Source organism: Lathamus discolor, chromosome 15 (assembly GCF_037157495.1).
Source record: "Lathamus discolor isolate bLatDis1 chromosome 15, bLatDis1.hap1, whole genome shotgun sequence".
NCBI lineage: Eukaryota > Metazoa > Chordata > Aves > Psittaciformes > Psittacidae > Lathamus > Lathamus discolor.
In genome coordinates this window covers 1,419,857-1,440,486 of record NC_088898.1, presented here as the reverse complement: position 1 = coordinate 1,440,486, position 20,630 = coordinate 1,419,857, and the positions used below count along the sequence as shown (strand labels likewise).

The 20,630-nt window shown below is 46.1% G+C and overlaps 1 protein-coding gene across 4 annotated transcripts; it reads right to left on the bottom strand.

The window, feature by feature from the left end:
• Positions 1-1,392: 1,392 nt before the first annotated feature.
• On the bottom strand, positions 1,393-18,284 carry LOC136022309 (centrosome-associated protein 350-like). Of its 4 annotated transcripts, none has more exons than XM_065695429.1 (12): positions 18,183-18,284; positions 13,679-16,153; positions 12,982-13,027; positions 11,799-11,842; positions 10,948-11,041; positions 9,751-9,817; positions 8,711-9,309; positions 6,758-6,856; positions 3,334-4,079; positions 3,046-3,137; positions 2,106-2,587; positions 1,393-1,534 (listed from the first exon to the last, which is right to left on the bottom strand). In XM_065695429.1, the coding sequence occupies exons 3-12, from the start codon at positions 12,998-13,000 to the stop codon at positions 1,431-1,433; spliced, it is 2,346 nt and encodes a 781-aa protein (XP_065551501.1). In that variant the 5' UTR covers positions 13,001-13,027; positions 13,679-16,153; positions 18,183-18,284; the 3' UTR covers positions 1,393-1,430. The 4 variants fall into 4 exon arrangements, with proteins under 4 accessions (XP_065551501.1, XP_065551502.1, XP_065551503.1 ...); XM_065695430.1 differs by having other exon boundaries at positions 13,679-15,341; XM_065695431.1 differs by having other exon boundaries at positions 13,679-15,166.
• Positions 18,285-20,630: the final 2,346 nt, after the last annotated feature.

The following is a 20,630-nucleotide window of genomic DNA, read 5'->3' as shown; positions in this document are numbered from 1 at the left end:
GCTCTATAATCCTTGCAAATGATCTCTTGGGGCAGAAACCAGCCCAACCATTGGGAATGTGGCAGTTGCACACAAAGAACAGGGTTAACTCAGGAACTCCAATAATAATTTGTCATAACTTCTTTAAGCTGAGCTCTCTGGACTTACTGGTCCAATTTTCATTCTGCTCTTGTTTATTTCGCACCATAAAGCTGGAAACAATCTTCTGAAGTAGAATGCTGTGCACTGAATCCCACCTTCAGTTAAAAACTGCTCTTCTTTCCTAGTTGAGCTTTGTGCAGGCCAGCAGAACCTGGGCTGGAATCCCCACAGCAACTCATCCTTGTCTCTGAATTCGAACGTGGGGAAGCAGAGGCCAGTTTGCTGCACATAGGTCCTTTCTTTGGCAATGCCTGTCCAGGTCATACTTTATCATCCAGGGCTCGGGGGATTTATTCTCTAAGGGAAGAGCTCTTGGCAGGTGCATGGCCCCTGCAGGGCTTGGCTTTGCTCTTCACTGTGGCTGGATGGGGGCACAGGCTGAGCCATGGTGATTGTCTCTTCATGGTCCTCCTGCCACCAGAGACAACTCACCTGGGCTGACACGTGAGTAGGTCTTTGCTCTTTAAGACCAGAAGGATTTCTACTCATTGCCATTTGCATTAAACATTTCATTAACGTAGGCTGCTGAAACCAACCTGTGTTAGCACAGTCCTTTTCCTCTAAACTTCCTGCTTCAAAAGCCATTTTCCATAATAATGACAATGTGTCCTGTTCAAGGAAACACGTTTGTGGGGAGGTGTTGCTCCACATACACACAACCAATAGAGCTGTAGTAAGCAGAATCCTTCACCCCATTTCAGAGCAGAGTGAAAACAATTGCTAAAAATGAATGTGTAGTATTCGGTTGATTAAATCACTGTAATCCCGCGCAAGGAGATCAGTGGAGATTTAACTAGGTACTGGTGAAGATAACCCATGTACTCTGCTGGCAGTGCCGCCTGCTGGGACACCTCGGGGTTACGGCAGCTCCGCGGGCGCGGAGGGGCGCGCAGGGCTGCTGGCGCCTCCTGGCGGGCAGCGCTGACCCCAGCCCGTCCCCACCGGTGCTGTCGCCGCTGCAGTAAGGGCCGAGCCTCGGCTGCACGGGGGGGGAGCGCTGTCCCCGGCTCCCCGCCTCCTCCCGTTGCGGGGAGGCTGCCTCTGCGGCAAACCCCCCTGTAGCGGAGATCCATCTGTCCAAAAACCCCGGGTGAACCTCTCCCATCGACCTTCCAGCTCTCCGCAAACAGGTGGTTCCCTCTTTCAATACATCTTGTGTCAAAAACTGCCTACTTGGCAATTCTCCGGGTAAGGAGCAAAGAGGAGGCTGGCTCCGTGCTGAATTGGTGCCATTTATTTTAACTACGTGTATGGGGGGCGCATTTAGAGAATAATATATGCAAATTTGTTTACCTTCTAGAGAAGAATCTGTGAAATGGAGTGGCTGTGCCAGTTATGGGCTTTCCATGCAATAAGCTTGTGTCCACCTCGGATCCCTTATTCACAGCAAAACCTTTTAAAAAGACAAATGAAGACATTTAATAAATATGCTCTTGGTAGAAATGAAATGGCCCAGCTGTGACATCTGTTTTCTGCCTACTTATGTGTGAGCACTTAACTTCCATATAGCTCTTCTCACCCACGGGTTTCTAAGTACACAGGGTTATGTTTATAACTCCTTTCTCCCCTCCTGGGAAAGCCTCAGCACCAGAAGGTGAAGTGATATGTCCAAAATCAGTGGCAAAGCTACAGATAAAATTCAGAGATACAGCTTCACAGGTGCAATGAGAGGAGAAGAAAGTACTCAGATTATTTCTAAGTTAGATCTGAGCTGAGCAGGGAACAAGCCTCCCAGCACTCAAGGCTCCATGACTGCTCTTTCTGAGGACCCACTGCTCAAGGATTTGCCAAGACACAACTCTTCCAATAGCCAAAGGGAGGTGAGGCTTAAATACTGCTTTGAAGCTTTGGAATACTTGGGCATCTAAGCCCACTAGGTCAAGGAGTGGCTATTTCCGTCTGTTTCTCCAGGGATGCTGCTTCCACCAGTGCTACCCCCAAGGCCAGTCCTTGAAATTCCCTACCTGATGGCACAACTAATGTGTTAGGATCTGGTGCATCCAGAAGCAGTTGTATGGTCATTGTGCTGTCTTGCTCATGCTTGGAGGTGTCAGGTTCTGGGACTGAAGAAGACTCATTGTAAAGTTCCCGATTTTTCTCTGACGATGTTTTGCCAGTGGAGCCTTGAGTCCAGCTCACTGCATTCAGTCTCTTGGTTGCCATCTCAATCTTCTCTGAAAGTTCCTTAGATAGACTATGTATGACTTTCACTTGTTCCTGTTTACTTCTGTGTGGAGAAAGACCAGAAGTCAAGTCCTTGGAATAAGGTTTTGTATCTTCCTGAGGAAGAAAGAAGCTCAGGGGAGGCATGTGCGAGGCTGGGGGAGAGCAGTCCCTCGAGTCTTCGCGTTTCAGAGGACTGACAAACCAGCACTTGGACTCTGGTGTTGCTGGAGAAGCTGATGCCTCTCTGGTTTTAAGTGACTGAACTGCTTTTAGTTGACTTCTGTTTAAACAGAAAGGAGAAATACCATGTTATAAAGACAAAGTAACAGTAACTTTCTGCCCAGACCAATATCTTCAGCTAAAGCACTTCACAATAGAAAGAGTTCTCTGCCTATAGATACCTTTGCCAAATTATAGATTCAGGATGGAGCATGAACTGCTGACAGATGAGGTGAAAAATCAGCCAGGGACTAGCGAGGAATAATTATTGTGTAAAACTAAAAAAACATAGAAGTGGGATGAAAAGTTTGCCTCAACCTGGAGAGCCAGGGCATTGGTGTCCTCCTATGCTGCAAAGCACTCCTGGATGCTCCCAGACCAGGGTGCAGCAAGGCTGGTTTAAGGTGAGGTATTCCATTGGTCCATTGCTCTGCTTTTTATAGTTTACAACAGAATAATGTGAAAAGTCTGCAGAGTGCTGAGAAAGAGGCTTTCAAAGGTGCTGTTTATGTCTAGTACCTGCTTGTGTAGTCTTCACTTAATAGAGTCCAGGATGTTTTATCCACCCAGGCCGTGAAACTCCTCTCTGGAATGCCAGCAGTGGTTTGCTCCTGAAACAGAAGAGATCATTAGTGTCAGCATCAAATACCTGGGCAATACAAGGGTAATATTTGGCTTTTGTTCCAGTTAATAATTGGATCACGCAACTCTACGGATACTTTGAAGCACTTGCAGGAAGTGTTTCATCTCCTGCTGTACTTATCAAGGTTGGAGGGGCTTCAGTTTCCAAAACCAATGATGACTTACTCGTTCATGTTTACTCTGAGGACACCCTTTTGCAGATGCTGTTTTACCCGTGAGCTTCTGCATCTGATCAGAACATGTTTTCCTTCCTACAGCTTCTCTCTGTTTCCTATATACTTCCTGCAATCTCTTATTTCTCAGCTCCGTGGCCTGCACCAAGGACTTTTTCTCTTCCAGGCTTTTTTTCTTTCTTTCTTCCTTCTTTTGATACATAAACTCCTGAATAATTTCAGGGCTGTAGGGGTGAGGTTTCTTAATGTTCACCCTCCTTTTTGAGGAGTGTTTAAGGTTTTCTTTCTCAGACTCTTTCTGTGCAGTGCTGTTTAAGCTTTTCTGTCTCTGAGGGGATGCACTTTTTCCTCTGCTGCTGTTTCTTGAGGTCCTGGGCATGGCTCCATCTTTCATTGCTGAAGAGCATATTTTTTCCCCACTGAAGGCAGAGAGAGCTGTGTCCTGAGGTCCAGGTGGAGGAGAATGGATCCCCAGGTATCTCTGCAGAGATTCCACCCTTCCTTTTGCAGTGTCCTGGTGGAGCCTTGTGTGTCTGTGTTCATTGTGACACTGGCTTTGCAAGTGCAAGCTCCTGAGTATGTGCTTTGTATCCTTGGTTGGTGCCTTGCTGGGGGTAGTTGCTGTGGTCTGCTCTTCAGCTGTGCTCCTCAGGTTTGGAAAGGTAGTGGGTGGACCAAGCAACTTCCTAGCTAACTTCTGACCTTCTCTCCAGGCAGAAGCACCAGGCAGCTTTGCACCTGAAACAAGGGATTTGTATTTAACTGTTAAACTCTCACATGTTCTTTGTAAGGAGTTTGCAACTCTAGTATGTCTTTTTAATGGGGATTTTGCCGGATCTAAAAAGTTTCAGGGCAGGTTTTACAAAAAGAGTTGATGCTTGGGCAACAAGAAGGTTTTAAAGCACTCTAGCTGTGGAGGCTGTTACTCTGCTCACATCTGTTCACCAGCTGACAGAGAGTTGGTTCGTGAATCAAATGAGGGCAGCACATGAAGGTTCAGTGATTTCCAAAGGCTTTACCATTAGCATCTATATAATTTAGCACTTGTAGCATACACACATAGTTCTTACAAGTTTTATTCAGAAACCATTGAACCCCCCCCAGAGCCCTCAGGAATACTAAGAGGTAGGGACATCAACCTGCAGGTGTCTGAGAGCATCCTTCCCTGATGGCAGCCGCAGACAGCTGGTCCTTACTGGGTATCTGTGATTACTTCAAACTTGCTGGAGTAAACTAAATCATTTTGAAACTGGTGAGAATCAGCAGGATGCAGCGGGGAAGAATCAATGAACAATACAGAATGAGGGACAATGTATAATGCAAAAATGAATGATGCATCATGCAGCACAAATTTTTCCTGCTTAATAGGTGGTGTCACATAATAGACATTTATCACTGTTTTGCTTCAGCATTTCAGACTGCATTCACAGCATGCCAATACTTGCACTGGCATAATCATGTATTTATTGCAAACACTTCAGCAGTTGTAGGTGACTAAACAGGTACTTGTTTGGGTTTTGCATGGAAATTCTCCCCATTGAAAATATTCAAGCTTATTTTTTACAGAACAGACCTTACTCTTAAATCAATATCGGTCTCAGTTCAAAGATGTGGTTCAGTACTGAGTCACCGAGTCAGGCTTTTCTATCTTCTGCTCAGTAAACTTGTCCATGAGCTGAGCTGTGTGCAGCACCTCTGAGAATCACCTGCTGAACACAGAGCAGCTTCAGAGACTGGTCAGTGGGATCATCTTGAGATCCCCATTGCTTGGAGTAAAGCAGCATCTCAGCCAACAGCCCTAGGATCTGGACCATGGCCCCTGACAGAGTCACAGCTGCTCACAGCAGCAGGATTGGCAGCAGACTCTAAGATGCTCTGAGGCACATCTTGATCGTGCAGTTTAGGTCATGTCACAAAGAGAATGAAGTTTTTAAGACAAGGAAGAGCTTCACTCTGAGCAGCTGAAGTCACTCCCTATGATCATGTGGATTTACTCTGGAACCCTTCAGAGGACTTATACACTAGACCTGTGCCTGACAGCAGTAACTATGGATGGAATTGCCAGAATCTGGTGGGCTGAAGAAGGCCGAGATCCATCAGTGTCTTTATTGAACACCTTGCTCTATTACTTTGGTTTCTAATTTAGCAGAACTAGCGATGCAGGAAGTGTTTATTTTGCATGCTGCCTCAGCTTCCCCGAATGCAGATCTCACAATCTTCACTTCCCATGTTGTCCGATTCCAATTAAATCTTTTTTATCTACGCAGTGTTTATTAACTACAGAAACTCCTTTGCTAAAGTTCAAGAGCAGCTGCATTTCTGATGCAAACAGTCACTAGAAGAACATCTTTTGATTTTAATATTCCTCTGGGGGTTTTTCTACCTATGAACGGATGAATATTTTATAGCTGTTGTGACTTAATTTTTTGTTAACTACAGCAAATTTCTAATTCATCAAATTCCTGAGTGCTCTGGCTCTGACCCCTGCCCCTCATTCATCTCCTCTAGCCCTGCCTTGGCTCTTGCACTGACAGAAACTAATAGCCAATAAAGACACCATGACACTGGCAGTTACAATGATGAATGCTTCATGTGCCATGCTCTTATTATGACCCTCTCTTGGAGGAAGATGGAGCCATTTTTCAAACAATCCATTAAAACAAAAAAAAAAAGTAAAGAGGAGGGAGAGGAAATTATTACATATTTCATGCATTTTATATTATCTTTAGGTAGTTGAGCACATGGTGCCACTGTGTTCATAATTTCACCTGCATGGGATTAGATAGCTTGGGTTTTTTTCTTTCTGGTTCACACAGGTTACATACCTGGTACCTTGGCTGGTGTAAAATACAACAACTTTGAGGGAGCAGCACCCACAGCACTTCCACTACTTTGCCTGGCTCCCCACTAAGTTTGAACACAACCATTTCCTATGTAAAGTAATAGCATTTAATGGGTAAATTACTGCAGTAATTCAAACATGCAGCTAGCATACTGGTCAAAGAAACCTGAGAATGTGGGACTGGGACTACTGCTCCTGCTGTTGACTTTGCAGTAAGGCTGGGAATAATTAATCTGACTACTTTGGTTTAATCCCTATTTTGCAGGCCAGGAAATCCCTGCATTTTGAGGGCACTCTTAATTCAGTGGGGAACACAGAACTGAATAGGGATGGGGCAGTCACAGCTTCTCTGGTCAACCTGTGCCAGGGCCCCACCACCCTCACAGGAAAGAACCACCATAACCCTCGGTGGTTTTCTTTGTTACCTGCTTGGTATAACTTGGCTCTGGTCTTTGACAGTGGGATTTGGTTTAACACCCAGCTAAAGATTTTGGCAGGTGGGTGCCCGGATGACACTGACCTCTAGCAGTTTGGTGCATCAATCCATGTAATTGCTCATGCTTTTCATCCTTACCTTTACCTGTTGCTGCTCTCTCGAGTGCAGAGGACTTGGGTGAAGGCTGCCTCTGGCTTTGTGTTCGAACTCTCCATGCTGAGCTTCTCTCTCTTTGGTCTTTAATCAGAAGGGAAAAAAAACAAAACAACAAAAGCACAGGAAAGAATTGGTGTGCACCTAAAATCAAACTTTAGATACAACTGCTGTCACCACCAAACCAAACTCAGTTCTGTTCACTTGGAACACAAAAGTGAAAGTCTCTTTAGTGACACTGGTCACCGAACTCTTTGTGGTACTGCAGATGTCCTGGCAAAGCAAGCACTGGCCTGGTTACATCCCTGGGGTTACATCTGTGACTCTGTCTGTGTGTGCAACAGTGAACTGTGCAGATGGAACCCAACTGGCAATGTGGGTGCAATGGGACACCTTCCCTTCCATGTCTCTCTGGAGATCCAGACTAACCTTCTGTACAGAGTACACAAACCCCGCATGCTAGGGCAAGGTGCAGGTAGCAAACTGTTAAGATGCAGCATTGCTAACCTGGATCGGGGAGGGGGGGGGGGGGCTTTTTTATAACCCCCTCCCTTGTCCAGGGATGGCAAATTCTTCTCTGCCTGGTATTCTGTGCTCTTCATCAGACAAGGAGAGGGCAAACCCCAAGTTCACAACACTAAAACCTGAACAAACAGGTACTTGAGACATGTTAGGCTACCAGGAGCAGTGCAAAGGCCAGTATACGATAGCACCAAGCTCCTGTATGTGTGAAGAGCAGGAGCAGGTTTCCTAGGCCAGACCACTGGTATTATGAGAGGAAATACCTGGCAAAGCAACTAGGACACGTTTCATGGTGGAGTCCAGTCACACAAACTGAACTGTGTCTGAGCCGAGCATCTGGAGCTGCTAATGTGCAGCCTCAGAGGCTGCCTCTGCTCTGCAAGTGGAATTGTTTGCCTGTTTGCCTGGTACTTCCCTAACTCAGTTGTGTAAAATGACCCTGGTTAAACCCAGACAAAAGCAGCCTTCCCCAAGGGTATGTTGGAAAGAGGCTCAGTGGGGATTGCAGCTTTGGCTGCTGGGCGTTAGCAGGGGTGGGGGTAACTGCACATTGGTGACAGAAAGCACTGCCTGAATCAGCTGAAAATGGGAGATGGCAGCACAGACCTGCACTGCCACAGACCCACCAAATACCTCCAGACACCACCGTAAAGGTGACTTGGAGCAAACTTAAGGGAAATGCCTGTGGAAGCTGGTGCTGTGTGACAGGGATCATAATGCCCTATGAATTAACACTAAGGCTATTACAGCAACAAGATTTGTTATGCACAGCTTTGCAGCTTGTCCTCTCTAGTCTAATACACCCGCAGTAATCCCCTGCTGACAGGGTAGCCCTTGCTATCGAGTCTGCATGTTAGTCCCAGCAATCTCAGACCTTAAATCACTCTAAACTGAAGTGACAGCTGTAGATGGATGCTCCTTCAGGCCCAAACTTAGCAGCAAAGCAGAATGAGGAAGTCTAATAATATTTGCTTCCGGATCAACACAATTTCCACTGAATGAACTGTTAAATCCACTCTAACGCCTCTGAACTCCACAATTCCTGCTTTAAATACCTGTGATGCCTCTCCACACTACTGTGCTGCTCTTTGGTATTTCATGCTTGATATAGAATATATATTTGCAACAAATTCTTTCCTATTTTGTGGAAAGAGATGTATAAATTTGTGCATTCGGGGGAGTAAATCCAGTGGAGGAGCAAATCCAGGAATCAAGTTCATAGCTATAGAGCAGGGTGGTTCACAGCTCCCCCAGGGGCTGCACGAGTAAATGAATTTATCATGTGAACATGGTGCTGCCCAGCATACACCAAAGTGTGGGGTGGGAGCTGTGGGGTCTGTTATTCAGCTGTGCCAAAGCACTGCTGGGTAATACACAGCTTCAGCCTTTCTCCATAGGTGCCACACTGCTACTGACCTCTGTGAGCTGGAGCAGGAGGAGCAGACATCACTTTGCACACCTTTCTCTTCAGGCCTCTTTTTTGCAGTGGCTCTTTAGCGTAGGCAGAAACTAGGCGTTTCTCCTGCGGTGCTGCTTCCTGCTTTTGCTTCTGCTCCTGGATTCTCTTCTTGAGTTGCTCTAACTTGTTCTGGGGTGATTTTTTCCACAAGTCTTCCAGCTTCTCAGCACTGGGCTTGCGGCCTGATGGAAGGTGGCATGCAGGAATCAGGACATTGTTCCAGCTGCCACTTTGGACAGCTGAGCATGGACTGCTCTTTGCAGGGCACTGAGGTGGGTGACACAGAGAGCAGGGAGATGTTTTCTTTTGTATTGTGTGACCTCTTGAATCTGTCTGCTCCCTGAAATGGTCCCTTCTTGGTCTGAACAAGCACTTTGCAGAAGACCATGTCCCAGCTGTGCCTTCAGCATCCACATTCTCCTCCCCAGCAGAGCTGCAAGGTGCTGAGCTTGATTCCTCCATGGGGGTCATGCTGGATGGACCAGAGCTCACAGAAGGGCTCTCATGGAAACAGATCTGTGACTGAGCAGGGCAGAGAGCAATACAGCTTCCCTTTCTTAAGAAAAGAGAAAACCATGACTGAGTACGTAGGGTGTATTATTAAACTGATCAATACACTGCTGATAGGAATGGCAGCTGAGCTCCTACAGCATGTTCTGATGGTGCTCTCAGCGTCTCCACAGGATCAGCATTTTACCAGTTGCCAGCAGTCTGGCAAACAGGTAACACTGGGAAATCACAAAGCAAACTGTGGTTTGATAAGATATTGCAGGCATTGGCAGATAGACTAATACAGAGGATTGATGTCAAAGGGCTTGTTCCTCTGGCTCATTGGCCAACATTGCCAAGGGGACATTGTTTGGAGACTTTTAATTTTTTCTAATAAATAGGAAGATGCTAAACTTTTCCTGAAGTCCTGCATCGCAGAATTTCAAATCCCTTTAGGTGCCTTCACCTCTTCATCCCCTAAGTGCTGAACACTGAGGTGGTTATTTACCTGTAGGCTGAAGGAATCTCATTGCTTTTCTCATTCAAAGCAGTTTCATCTTTGTTCCTCTCGCCATCTGCAGCATAGCAAAATCGTGTAAATGTCCAAAATATTCCTTAACCATTAAATTAAAATGGTTGTTTTCACTGGGGACTATCCCCAACCAAATGGCCCTTTGGACACTTGGGTACAATTTCATTCCTGCTTGGTAAAAAGCCTGCCAGCACTGCAGTTCTGGGAGAGAAGAGTAAGAGTTCAGTCTTTGATGTAGAAATCCCTGTGCACACTGTCTCCATGTCACCCAGTCCTGCAGGTCAGACCCAGTGGTTGATTACTAGCACAGACCATTTGGTTAGTACCTTGCACAGAAACCCATGCTACCTTTAGCATCCTGTGTCCCAGCTACTTGGGTACCCTGGGTATTGAAGTGTGTTCCACCAGGTCACACTGTGCCCTTGTCACTTAAACCCAGTTACAAGCATCCAACTCCTCTTTCCTTCCCTGATTCAAATGGCTTGGGAGCAAGAAAAGAGATTCACATGTGAAACCACAGGCTCCAGCAAAGCTTCTGGCAGATGCACTCGACACACTTCTCTTGCTCTCCTTGTTACCCAGAGCAGGGCCCAGGCAGTGAGCCATGTGAGTGTACCATGGGCATGGTACAAAGCTCTGTTGCTCTGGAGGGAAGAGCATCCATACACATCAAAGCCTGGCAGTTTAAACTGCTCCCAGCCAATAACCAGCTCACAAATAAACACCCAATAGATGCAAAAATAACAAGTGAAGCCTATCCTTGTCATTAGTTTTTAAGAGTCTTCTGGAATCTGGTTAAATTTCCTGCTTTTTTCTTATCCCACTTTGTCTCTTAGAGATGAATTTAAACACATTTGTATTTCCTGTGACAGTGAACAAAACCTGCTGTCTTTACATCACTTCAGTTAACTCTAGGAAAAAATACCCTAAGGACAAGTAGCTTTTGCTTTGCTGTAGCTGGTGGGTATTAATGTTGCATCTTTGCCTGAGCTCTTTCCAGCAAGGTGACTCCTCATGCATTGTGACATTCCTCTGGGAATATTAGAAAGCTGATAAAAATACGCTCTTCCCTCAGTAAAGAGGGGCTTTCACTATCGCTTGCCACCTTCCCTTCCCTCCAGCACCAAAACAGTCCCCCCTGTCCCAGCAGTTTTCCAGTAACTCAGAACTCACCAAAGCTTTTTTCATGCCAAAGCTTTCTCCTGGCTGCCTGGGATTTGGCACATCTCCATGTCTGATGATAGAATTTGTTTTCAATCTTTTGTAGCTGTGAAAAGACAGATTTTTCTTTTGAAGAGAGACATATGTTTTATTTCTATGGTCCCTTGCTGGCACACGCTACTGTTCTGATTAATTTTGCAGCTCCTAGTGACTCTGTAAATACTGGCATGTCTGAGCATGTTCCGTGCGGTATTTCCTACCGTTGGAAAGAATGCAATTCACTGGGAAGATAAGAGGTGAAATAAACTCTCTCCATTATTTACACTCTGCAGCTATGTGTGCCTCAGATTTGTACCAGAGCTGCTCTGGTGTTAAACCCAGCATTAAACTGGAAGTACCCCAGCCAACAGCAACTCCAGCAGCATGATACCAGTGTCATGCAGCTGGGTACCATTGTGCATTCATCCAAGCAAATCCTCTGCCAGGATTGCAGCTGCTGGGCCTGACAGAAACATTATTATGTTTCCTACTAGGCGGACAGTAGGACAGGAGTTGAGAGGATGTCCCAGCTCAGTGAGTGTCAGCTATTGCTCTGCTCAGGGCTTCAGCCACAAGCAAAGCAAACCTTGACCTGTCCTTGTCATTAGTGTGGAAAAGCGTTATGAAATTGGGTAATACTTCTTGCTCTTCCCCTTACCCTCTTTTTATCACTTAGTAAATGAGTAAAGAGGTTGTATGTTCCTTGCAAAAGAACAAACTGAATGGCAAGTTTACATCCATGAAAGAAACCTCTGTGGAAGTGATGCACAGGCAGGTGATACAGTGATAAAGGTGACAGCAAGTGTTCCTCAAAGCACACATACCACTGCTTTGGCTTTCTGGAGACTCTTCCAAGCCAAGGCCACATCTGCAGAAGCAAGAGACCAAAGACATGTTTTAGCATCAGTTCTCACATGTCTTTGCTATAGGCAATTTCCCCTCACGCCCAAGGCAGAACTGGTTAGAGAGCTGGCGGCTGAAACACAGAACTGCTCCTGAAAACTCTCTGCACTGCTTTTACACACAGCTTGTTTCCAGTGTGTGCTTGATTCTGGCAGAGCTGATGCTCTTTGAGCTATGTTAGTGCTTATTCAGCAAAATCCTCACTGCTATTAGCTGGTTAGTCCTATTTGGCAGTTACTTTAAAACCACCCAACACACAGGATAAGATGTGAGAGTAAAAATCTGTATGTCTTCTACAGAAAAACCAAAGGAACACGTCAGATACAGAGAAGGCCTTGATGGGAACTTATTGCATACAATGAGCAGTAACTGAATCTTGATAACTTCAGGCTGGGGAAGATTCATAGAGCAAGTTTCTGTAGAAAGCAGTGTGAAAAGGGGAGTTTTGGTGTTGCTGTAAGAGCCACAAACACTGTTACAAAACCATCCAGCACTCTCCAGACTTCAAAATAGTTGCTCCATTGTGTTTGAAAAATCCAGATTAAACCAAGTGCTAAATTATTTCAATAGTGATAAATCCTCAGTTTAAAATCAAGTTACCCAAATCTCTGCTATGACCACACAGAGGAAAATGGCAGCTCATTGCCCATTGCTGGAGAAACTGATTCCTCAGGTGCAAAACTGTGTCCCATCTTTCAGCTGTGCTATATCTCTGCTTCCTTGATACCCATGACTGAAATAACCATGCGAAAGGACTGGTCATTGTTGCCTTTGGAGAACAGCTGAGGGCACTTTTATGCCTATAAATATATACTTTTTCTCATCTACCATTGCTGACTGCCAATAAAGCCCCTTCACCATTCACATCTGTGGCGTTTGTGAATGTGACCCGTTGTTATTTAATTTCTCAGCCTTGTGATGGATCTTGGGGAGGGACAGGGATATGACCCCTTGGTAAAAGCCCTGCTCTGGCTCAATGCACTTGAAGAGCTGCCCTGGGAGCTCGTGAGTCTAATGCGCTCCCTTGAGGCAATGACTTTTTGACTCTGACCAGTCAGACAACTCCTTCCTATGCCATCCTGTTACTGCCCAGTTAACACTTACCTTTTGAAGTGTCACCCATGCATGGAACAAAGTCTTCACTTAAGAGCTGTGCAAAGTCACATAGAAAAGCACTTTAGAGATGATCCGTGGGATGGCTACAGTCTTTCTATGCTGGCTAATCCCAGGAGCCACTTCCAAAGGGAGGTGTGAGCAAGATCTGAACACTGAACATCCCATTTACTGCTCCTTCCCCGGACTGAACCATCCACAGGCACCAGCTCCCTGGTACCAGCTGGGAACACAAAAGTTCATATAAGACCAGCATCAGGTCGGTCCCTGCCCTGCCCGTAAGTGCTGGGAGGAGCAGGATGATGTCCAGAGGAGTCCCACAAGCCCAGGAGAACATCAACCATCACCACACCTTTGTTTGAGCCCCTTTGTGCAGGGTGAGAGCAACAGGTCAGGGAGAGGCTGTTATGAGCAGAGGAGAAAACAAACAGCAACAAGAGAGGCCTGAGCACCCAGCTCAGCTTGCAAACATGCAGCAAGGTGCCAGCAGCTCTCTTGACAAGCCCTCGAGTCCTCTCCAGGGCGTCTCACATCCTGGACATGACCGTTCCTAGGGCTGGCTGGCTGGCTGCAAAGGAGAGGGCAACAGAGAAGCAGTGTGACCAACCTGGGGCCCGGGTGGAAGCAGCTCTGAGGTTCTGGGATGGAGAGAGGGTATGGTGCAGAGCAGGAGAGAAACCAGACCTACCTGAGTCCTCACTGCAGAACACCTCTTGTCCCAAGGCAACTCTCCTCACATCTCCCAGTGTGGGCTCATCCTGCCTTTGGTCCTGCTCTCAGGAGGACTCAGTCACACCTGGATGCCTGGTCTCCAGAGAGCACAGAACTTAGATCTGAATACTGGCTTTTATTTAGGGGGAAATGAAAAGGGGTTCTGGTCTTTGTGATGAAAAAGAAAAGCTTGAGAACATAAAGTAAGCATGCGCTGAAGTCTCTGATGAGGCTTTTCCCCCTTTGTGGGTGTCAGGTTTTGACGTGTCACGATTTTGAAGTTTCAGTATTTGAAATCTGGGGGCAACCCCTCCGGTTCTTCAGGTCTCGCTGCTCTTACCTCAGTTTTAACGAAAGGGAACAGTTCACTTAGGAAACAGCAGAGGGCAAGCTCAGCTCGCAGACAGGAGAGGAAACCCAGGGAGGCTCCGGACAGCAGGTTCTGCCAGGACAAACCAGAGCTGCCATTGCCACTTTGATCGGAGCCTGGAGTGGGCAGCAGCAGCAAAACTCCTGCTAGAGCAGTGATTCACTCTCCTCTTCGTTCTCATTCTTCATACTGCTGGGGGCTGGATTCCAGCAAGTACCCCAAGAAGAGGCCCTGTATCCTCCAGGTCCCACTGCACTGCAGAACAAAGACTGATGTTTCAGCAGCATATTGGTCTATATTGAATTGAGCTCTTTTTTTCTGGTTTATGTCCTCAGTCATTTGTTCATGCTTTATAATCCTACAGATTTGCTTTAAGCAGCAATGTCAGGATTGTAAGTGTTCATTATAGCTGGAAAGTACTGCTGGTGAGGCAAGACACTGATACCACATCCTCTCATGCACACAGATCCCTGTGGTCTCTAGAGAAGCTCTCCTGAAGCAGCAGACTCAGGCTAATCTAATAAAGGTCAGATATCCCCAGCAGTTCAGCTTTTCAAGCCTAACCAAACAAGGAATTCCTGAGCTCCAGACTGGAGTCACAAAGTTCTTGTTTCAAGCTGTACCAAGCCACCATTTTGGCCTGATTAGAGGTTTCAGTGCCAGGAACGCAGAGCTTGTCCAAGAGGGGAGCCACAGCTATTCAGGGTCTGCAAGCGATAAGAGCCCTAAATACAGCCTCGGGCTTCACAGGCAGCCACCATGCCAAGTGAACTGGTCCACCAGAGAGAGGAGAGAGCAGTAATGTGAGAGCTCAGCAGTGGGAAGGCAACTTCCGGTGAAGATCTGGGAAGATGGGAAGCTGTGACAGTCACCAGGAAAGCCTAGGGCTGGTCCCAGCTGGATGGGTTGACAGAGGAGCCAAGTGGAGCAGGGACGCACGTGCTGACAGGCAGAGCTTCCCTAGTCCCTCAGATCACACTGGCATCTCTTCTGGCAGCGTGTTTTCCCAGCAAGCTGTTGGAGCTGACAAGAGCCAGGAGAGTGACAGATTGCCAGCATGTTAGGCTGCACATCTTGGAGCGTCAGCCCACAAATCTGCCCAGAAATTAAGAGAAACCTATCACTGGACCAAATCCCACTTCTGCAGTGTGTGAAGCCAAGGCAGACAGGAACAAATCCATTCAGATGGGTGTTTTAGATGTGTATGAGCAGAATGAGCCAGTCATGTACGGTTCTGGCCTGCTGACTCCACAGCTCCTATCACGGGGAACTGAGACAGAATTAGCCCTGTGTTTTCACTCATATGGCACTTATGATGCATCAGCCCTCACACTCTGATTTTCCTACAGAGGTACTCAAAACTACTCCTACTTCTTTTAGCAAACCAGACTACAGGCTATCGCATACCCAGCGGGGGCTTTACAAACCCATTTTATGCTTTTTCTGGAAAGGATATTACAAAATTTCTTGCAGCCAAGAATCTGCCAAGAGTAATGCTGCTAACTGATCCGATGGGATTGTCCCACAGGATGCATACGGTCCAGATAGGAGTCTCTGCTTTTTCCCAGCCAGCAGTTTCTGCTGCCTTTATGTGCACAAGGATGAAGTGGGACCAGAAGTGCACAGCCCTGTCTCACTATGGCACTCAGCGTGCTCCAGCGTGGATGGCAAAGCAAAGGCAAGTGGGTTTGGTGACTACTCAACTCTGTGCAAGGCTGTTTGGAGTTTGGTTTGACATCATCCAGGCAGCAGACTCACCTCCCAGAGGCTTCAGCCTCCGCTGTTGTGCACTGTCACTGGTGGGGTTATTTATTTAAACCAATAACCCACAGGGCCCAGCAGAATTCAGGAAGTGCATCTGCACATGAACCAAGCCCAGAAATTCCTCCTCAGGCTGTGTTTGGAAGCAGCTGTGTACGATACAGCTGGGCTTTCACACCCTCCACATACACCCCAAGGATCTTGCAGGCAATAGCTCGCAGCTCTGGCAGACACACTCCTTTCTTTCTCTAGCTGGTTTGCTCTGGTGCTTTGCTTTGTGAGGGTGCTGTGAGCTCCCTCGCTTTTGGAAAATTCATCCAGCTAAAAGGAAGGGAAATGGTGCTTGTTTGTTGGGGTTTTTTTACACTGTCTGACTAAGCAATTCACATTGTAAATCCCTCCTCACAGCAATTCTCAGTTAGCAAACAATCAAAGCACAAATCTAGACTTCAACTGCAAGCAGGATGTGACAGGAATTTTGTAGTAAGCATATGGTGGGAAGAGGCAACTGATAAAAACAGTGAACTGCTCTGAAGTCAGAGAGCCCAGCACCCAATCCTGTGCCCCTGGGATCTGTGACAGAACAAGAGACAAGGATAAAGACATTTAATAAATGGGGTTTTGATTTGAACCTGCAGAGCATCAGATTGACCACAATATGTTGAAGTAATTCTTAAGGGTTCTTATCTCTCAAATCAGCAGCATAATAAGACTGACCTGAACATATTGCCCCCACTTATGTCTTGCCACAGCTCCTGATATAAGACATGAATTTCTTCATCCCCAGGTAATGTTGTAAGATAACATTAACATAAAACAGAGATGCAGAGGGAGGAGTCAGACTCCTGCTGCAGTTTTTGCTGCTACCACTGATCTTATTTCTTGTATTGATTTTTAATCCCAGCAGCTCCTGCTCTTCCCATGTTGTTTAGAACAAGCAGATGCATCTCTCATGCCCTGTGTCATCTCCTCAGTCACCGAGCTGTGCTGAGGGCTGCTCAGAGAACAGCTCAAATGCAGGTGGGAGGCTGCCCCAAGCCTAGGGAGGGATTTGCTGCAGTAGGAGATACACTTCCTTTGCAGTGATTACAGCCAGAACCACAAGGAAATATTAAGCTTGCATTTTCCTATTGATGTCCTAAAATAACAACAGAAATGTGTGTCAGGAAAGAACTAGACCTACAGAATATCTGACTGTCATGTTGCATGCCAAATGAAGTCTGGAAAAGGGCAACTGTTCTCTGATGTGCTAAAACACATCCACTTACTGGGAGAAAGTGCGTTAGGGTAGGAGTAGCTATGCAAGGCCCACTGGGGGCTTTCCTATCAAGAGGTGAATCTGAAGGTGGGGGCTGCCTGCACCCTGCCTGCAAGGTTGCCATGGAAACCTGCCATAGTAAATGGGCTCTCCAGCAGCATGAGAGGATTTATAGCACCGGGCTGGGAAGAGGCCATTGAAATCAACAGTTTACAGGTAAAACAGCACATTTCCCTGCACATGGTCTGTGTGTGATGTGAAATGAAAAAGGTGGGGAGCAGGTTGCTGCAAGCCCCTGTGTCCAACCTGGCCTTGAACACTGCCAGGGATGAGGCAGCCACTGCTTCTCTGGGCACCCTGGGCCAGCACCTCAGCACCCTCACAGGGAAGAGCTTCTATCCAATGTCTAAGGAAGGACAGGCCAGTATCTCAACACCATGCAGCTTTCACAGGCTTTCTTTTCTCACTGCTGATCTCTCATACATGTAGCTCTGCAAAATGGTCACTTAATGGCAGAATCAATGACAACTTTCTGCCAAAAACACTAGTGCCAAAGAATGGTTTGAACTAGATGCACATTTTGCTGAGTGAGTTTTCATTCTCTTCCAGAACATAGGAAAAAGTGACTATTTTCAATCATTTCATCATTAACTCCATAGGGCCGGGTGGTTATCAGCTCCTCCACAACCACCTGGGTTTAAGCAAGTCACCTTGTTGTCATATCTAGTAACAAAGCTCAAAAATCTTCTGACTTACCATGTGTCCTGGGCTTAGTGTGACTGGATGGAAACATGCAGGTTAGTACACACCTGGCTGTACTTGTTACATCAATTATAAGAAAGGAAATACTTTTTGAACTGGAGAATAGAGTACTTGGCAGCAAAGACTCCAAGCTCTGTACTCTCTTTAAGCTTGTTCTACTGTGCTCTGCAGCTTTTCCCTCAACTGTTACTTTGTTCTGCTTCCACCTTTCAACAAAGCATCAAACAGCTTTCAAGAATGGCAAGATCTCAGCCTCCTCCTTCACAAAGAGTTATATGTTCAAAATCTAAAGAGTCAATCAAAATCTAGAAACTGGGTCCCCCATCCTACCTCTGCTGCTGCTTCTTCCTTTGCCATCAAGTCCTACCCACACAGCAGATGCTGCCAGCCACTATTCCACTCCTTGTTTGCTTCTTTTCCTCTCTGTAGCACTTCTTTTGGACCTTCAGTGGCTTTCAAAAGCCCTCCTCCTTCCTTTCAGTTCTTTTTATCTACTCAGCAATTTGCAGCCCGTTAATCTCAGACCTGCATCATCTGCAGATGGCATCATGAGGAGCTTATCTAATCACCTGGGTGGAAGTTCTTGAGCAGGGCAGTGCAATGATGGGTGTGCAGATGTGCCACACAACTCATCTAGATGCACATCTGTCTTGTAGCAGAGCTGATCTACACCAGTATAGGCAATTGTAAGAGGTTATGAGAGCAGAAGAGCTTTATATATCCCACTGCCTAAGAGCAGTCCCTAGGGACATTGACCCTATGTTACTAAATTCACTTGATTTCCCCTTGATTACATTTGGTTTACCACTAACAGGCAAGCCAAAAGGGAGAAGCAGCAGAGTAACCTAACACAACAGACTGTGTCCTGCCTTGTTATGCTCTGTCAAGTCAGGTTGCCCTCAGGTTTGCTAAGAGTTCCATTGCTGCTATCCCCTGGGATGCTCAAAGGCACGCTCAGTTAACCAAAGATCATTTATGACTGTGACTGGAATTTGTTTGACTGGGTTGGTTTTTCCCTGTCTCTGTGGATAACGATGTAAAAACCCAGTGTCAATCAGCAAAGATATTGCTTCATTACTGATGAAATTAATCTATATGGAGCTGAATGCAAAGCAAAACAGACACTGACTGCATAGCCATCTCAGTGGAGAATGAACGCAGCGTATGTCTGTGGGCTAAATCCTTTGCAGATGTGGTGTGGCCCTGAGCCAGTAAACAGCTATCCCAGTTTATGTAAGTAGAGAAGTCCCTGAGGATTTTAACTTGCTTGCAGCAAAGCTGGTGGCTGTGCTGCTTCCCTGAGGGAAAGAACAGATCCTGGGCACCTGGAAATGATGGTTACTTAAGGGCTGGGCCACTGTGAGCAAGGACTGCCGCCACAGTGGACTTGGTTAATTGTGCTGTCTGGTAGAAAGGCATTGAGTTTGTAGAGACTGAGATACATAGGGGTGGAATGTGCTCTCTTGTGCATAGCCCCAACTGGAGGGTTCCCAGATCCCCCTTTCATGTTTCTATGACAACGCCATCCAGCAGCTCTCAAGTGAAAGCCAAAAGCAGCAGCAGGGAGGTAGACACTGCTCAGAGGAGGAGCACCACCATCTTCACTCCCTCTCCTTTTCCAAGGAAAAGTGAGGGGATGGCATTGTAGACTAATACTCTGCTTTGCCTGTCGCAAACCTCACTCAGAATCAGGACTCTGCTCTTTTCCAAGAGGCCAGGGCAGTCTTCTGGCTGCATCAGCCAAAGACACAAATATCTGATCCCAATAGACAACTGAACAAATGTGAATATTCATTTTGTCCCCAGGCGGTGCAGGTTGTTAATCACAGCCTGATCGATACTAGTACGTGCTGCACTAGAAACACCACTGCCATGCCCAGCCTGATGCTGGGGTTTGCCAAGCCAGTAAAAATACCAAGTATCAGTAGATAAATGTGGTCAATAGTAAAACAAGAAGAGTGGTTTTACAGATTACTGTCTTCTAGATTTCATTCTTAACACAGACTTCACCAGTAATGTCCTTATACTTACTCTCCGGATCATTGATAAAAGCAGTGGATAATATGCAGCAAGAGTAAATCCTTTTGGACACACTAGGAATTCCTCCATCAGATAATTACTTTTAGATGATGTTACCAAATTTTCCATCCATTTAATATAGGCCACATTGATTTTGTTGAGTGCTGTTTTTAACAGGATGTCATGCAGGATTAAGTCAACTGCTTTGCAGGAGTCTGAATCTATTATGTCAGCAGAATTACCTTTATTAACTGAATTCATAATCTCCTCAAAAGAAAGATTTCTTGTTTGATGAGCAATTTTCTGGAGCAATGGATTGACATTCCATGGCCCATTTGGCTGTGTCCCATATTAGCATGGCATCAGTACCAGACAAAGAGGCTAAAGTTACTAAGCTGTTTCATTTCACTATTAGTCTCTTTTCAGGCCTTTGAAACTTTCCTTGTGTTCTGTTACTTGCTCAAAATTCAGCATTAATAGTGCAGAGAGTGTGCTGTGTGCCTGTTATCAGTCCGAAAAAGAGAATAACTTACTTTTAGAAAATGCTGCTTAAAGTTGCTATAATATCGTGCTCATTAGAATAACAAGAACAGTCTTCAAGTGGAAGAAATGTAGGAAACAAAATGTGTATCTACCATAGCCACTGAGCAGAGCTGTGGATGCTGATGTGCTTTCATTGCTGATGAAGGAATCAACGGGTTGAGCCCTGGGCTTATGCGGTTAGAGCACAGCTTCGGTGCTAACCAGAACGTGCTTCCT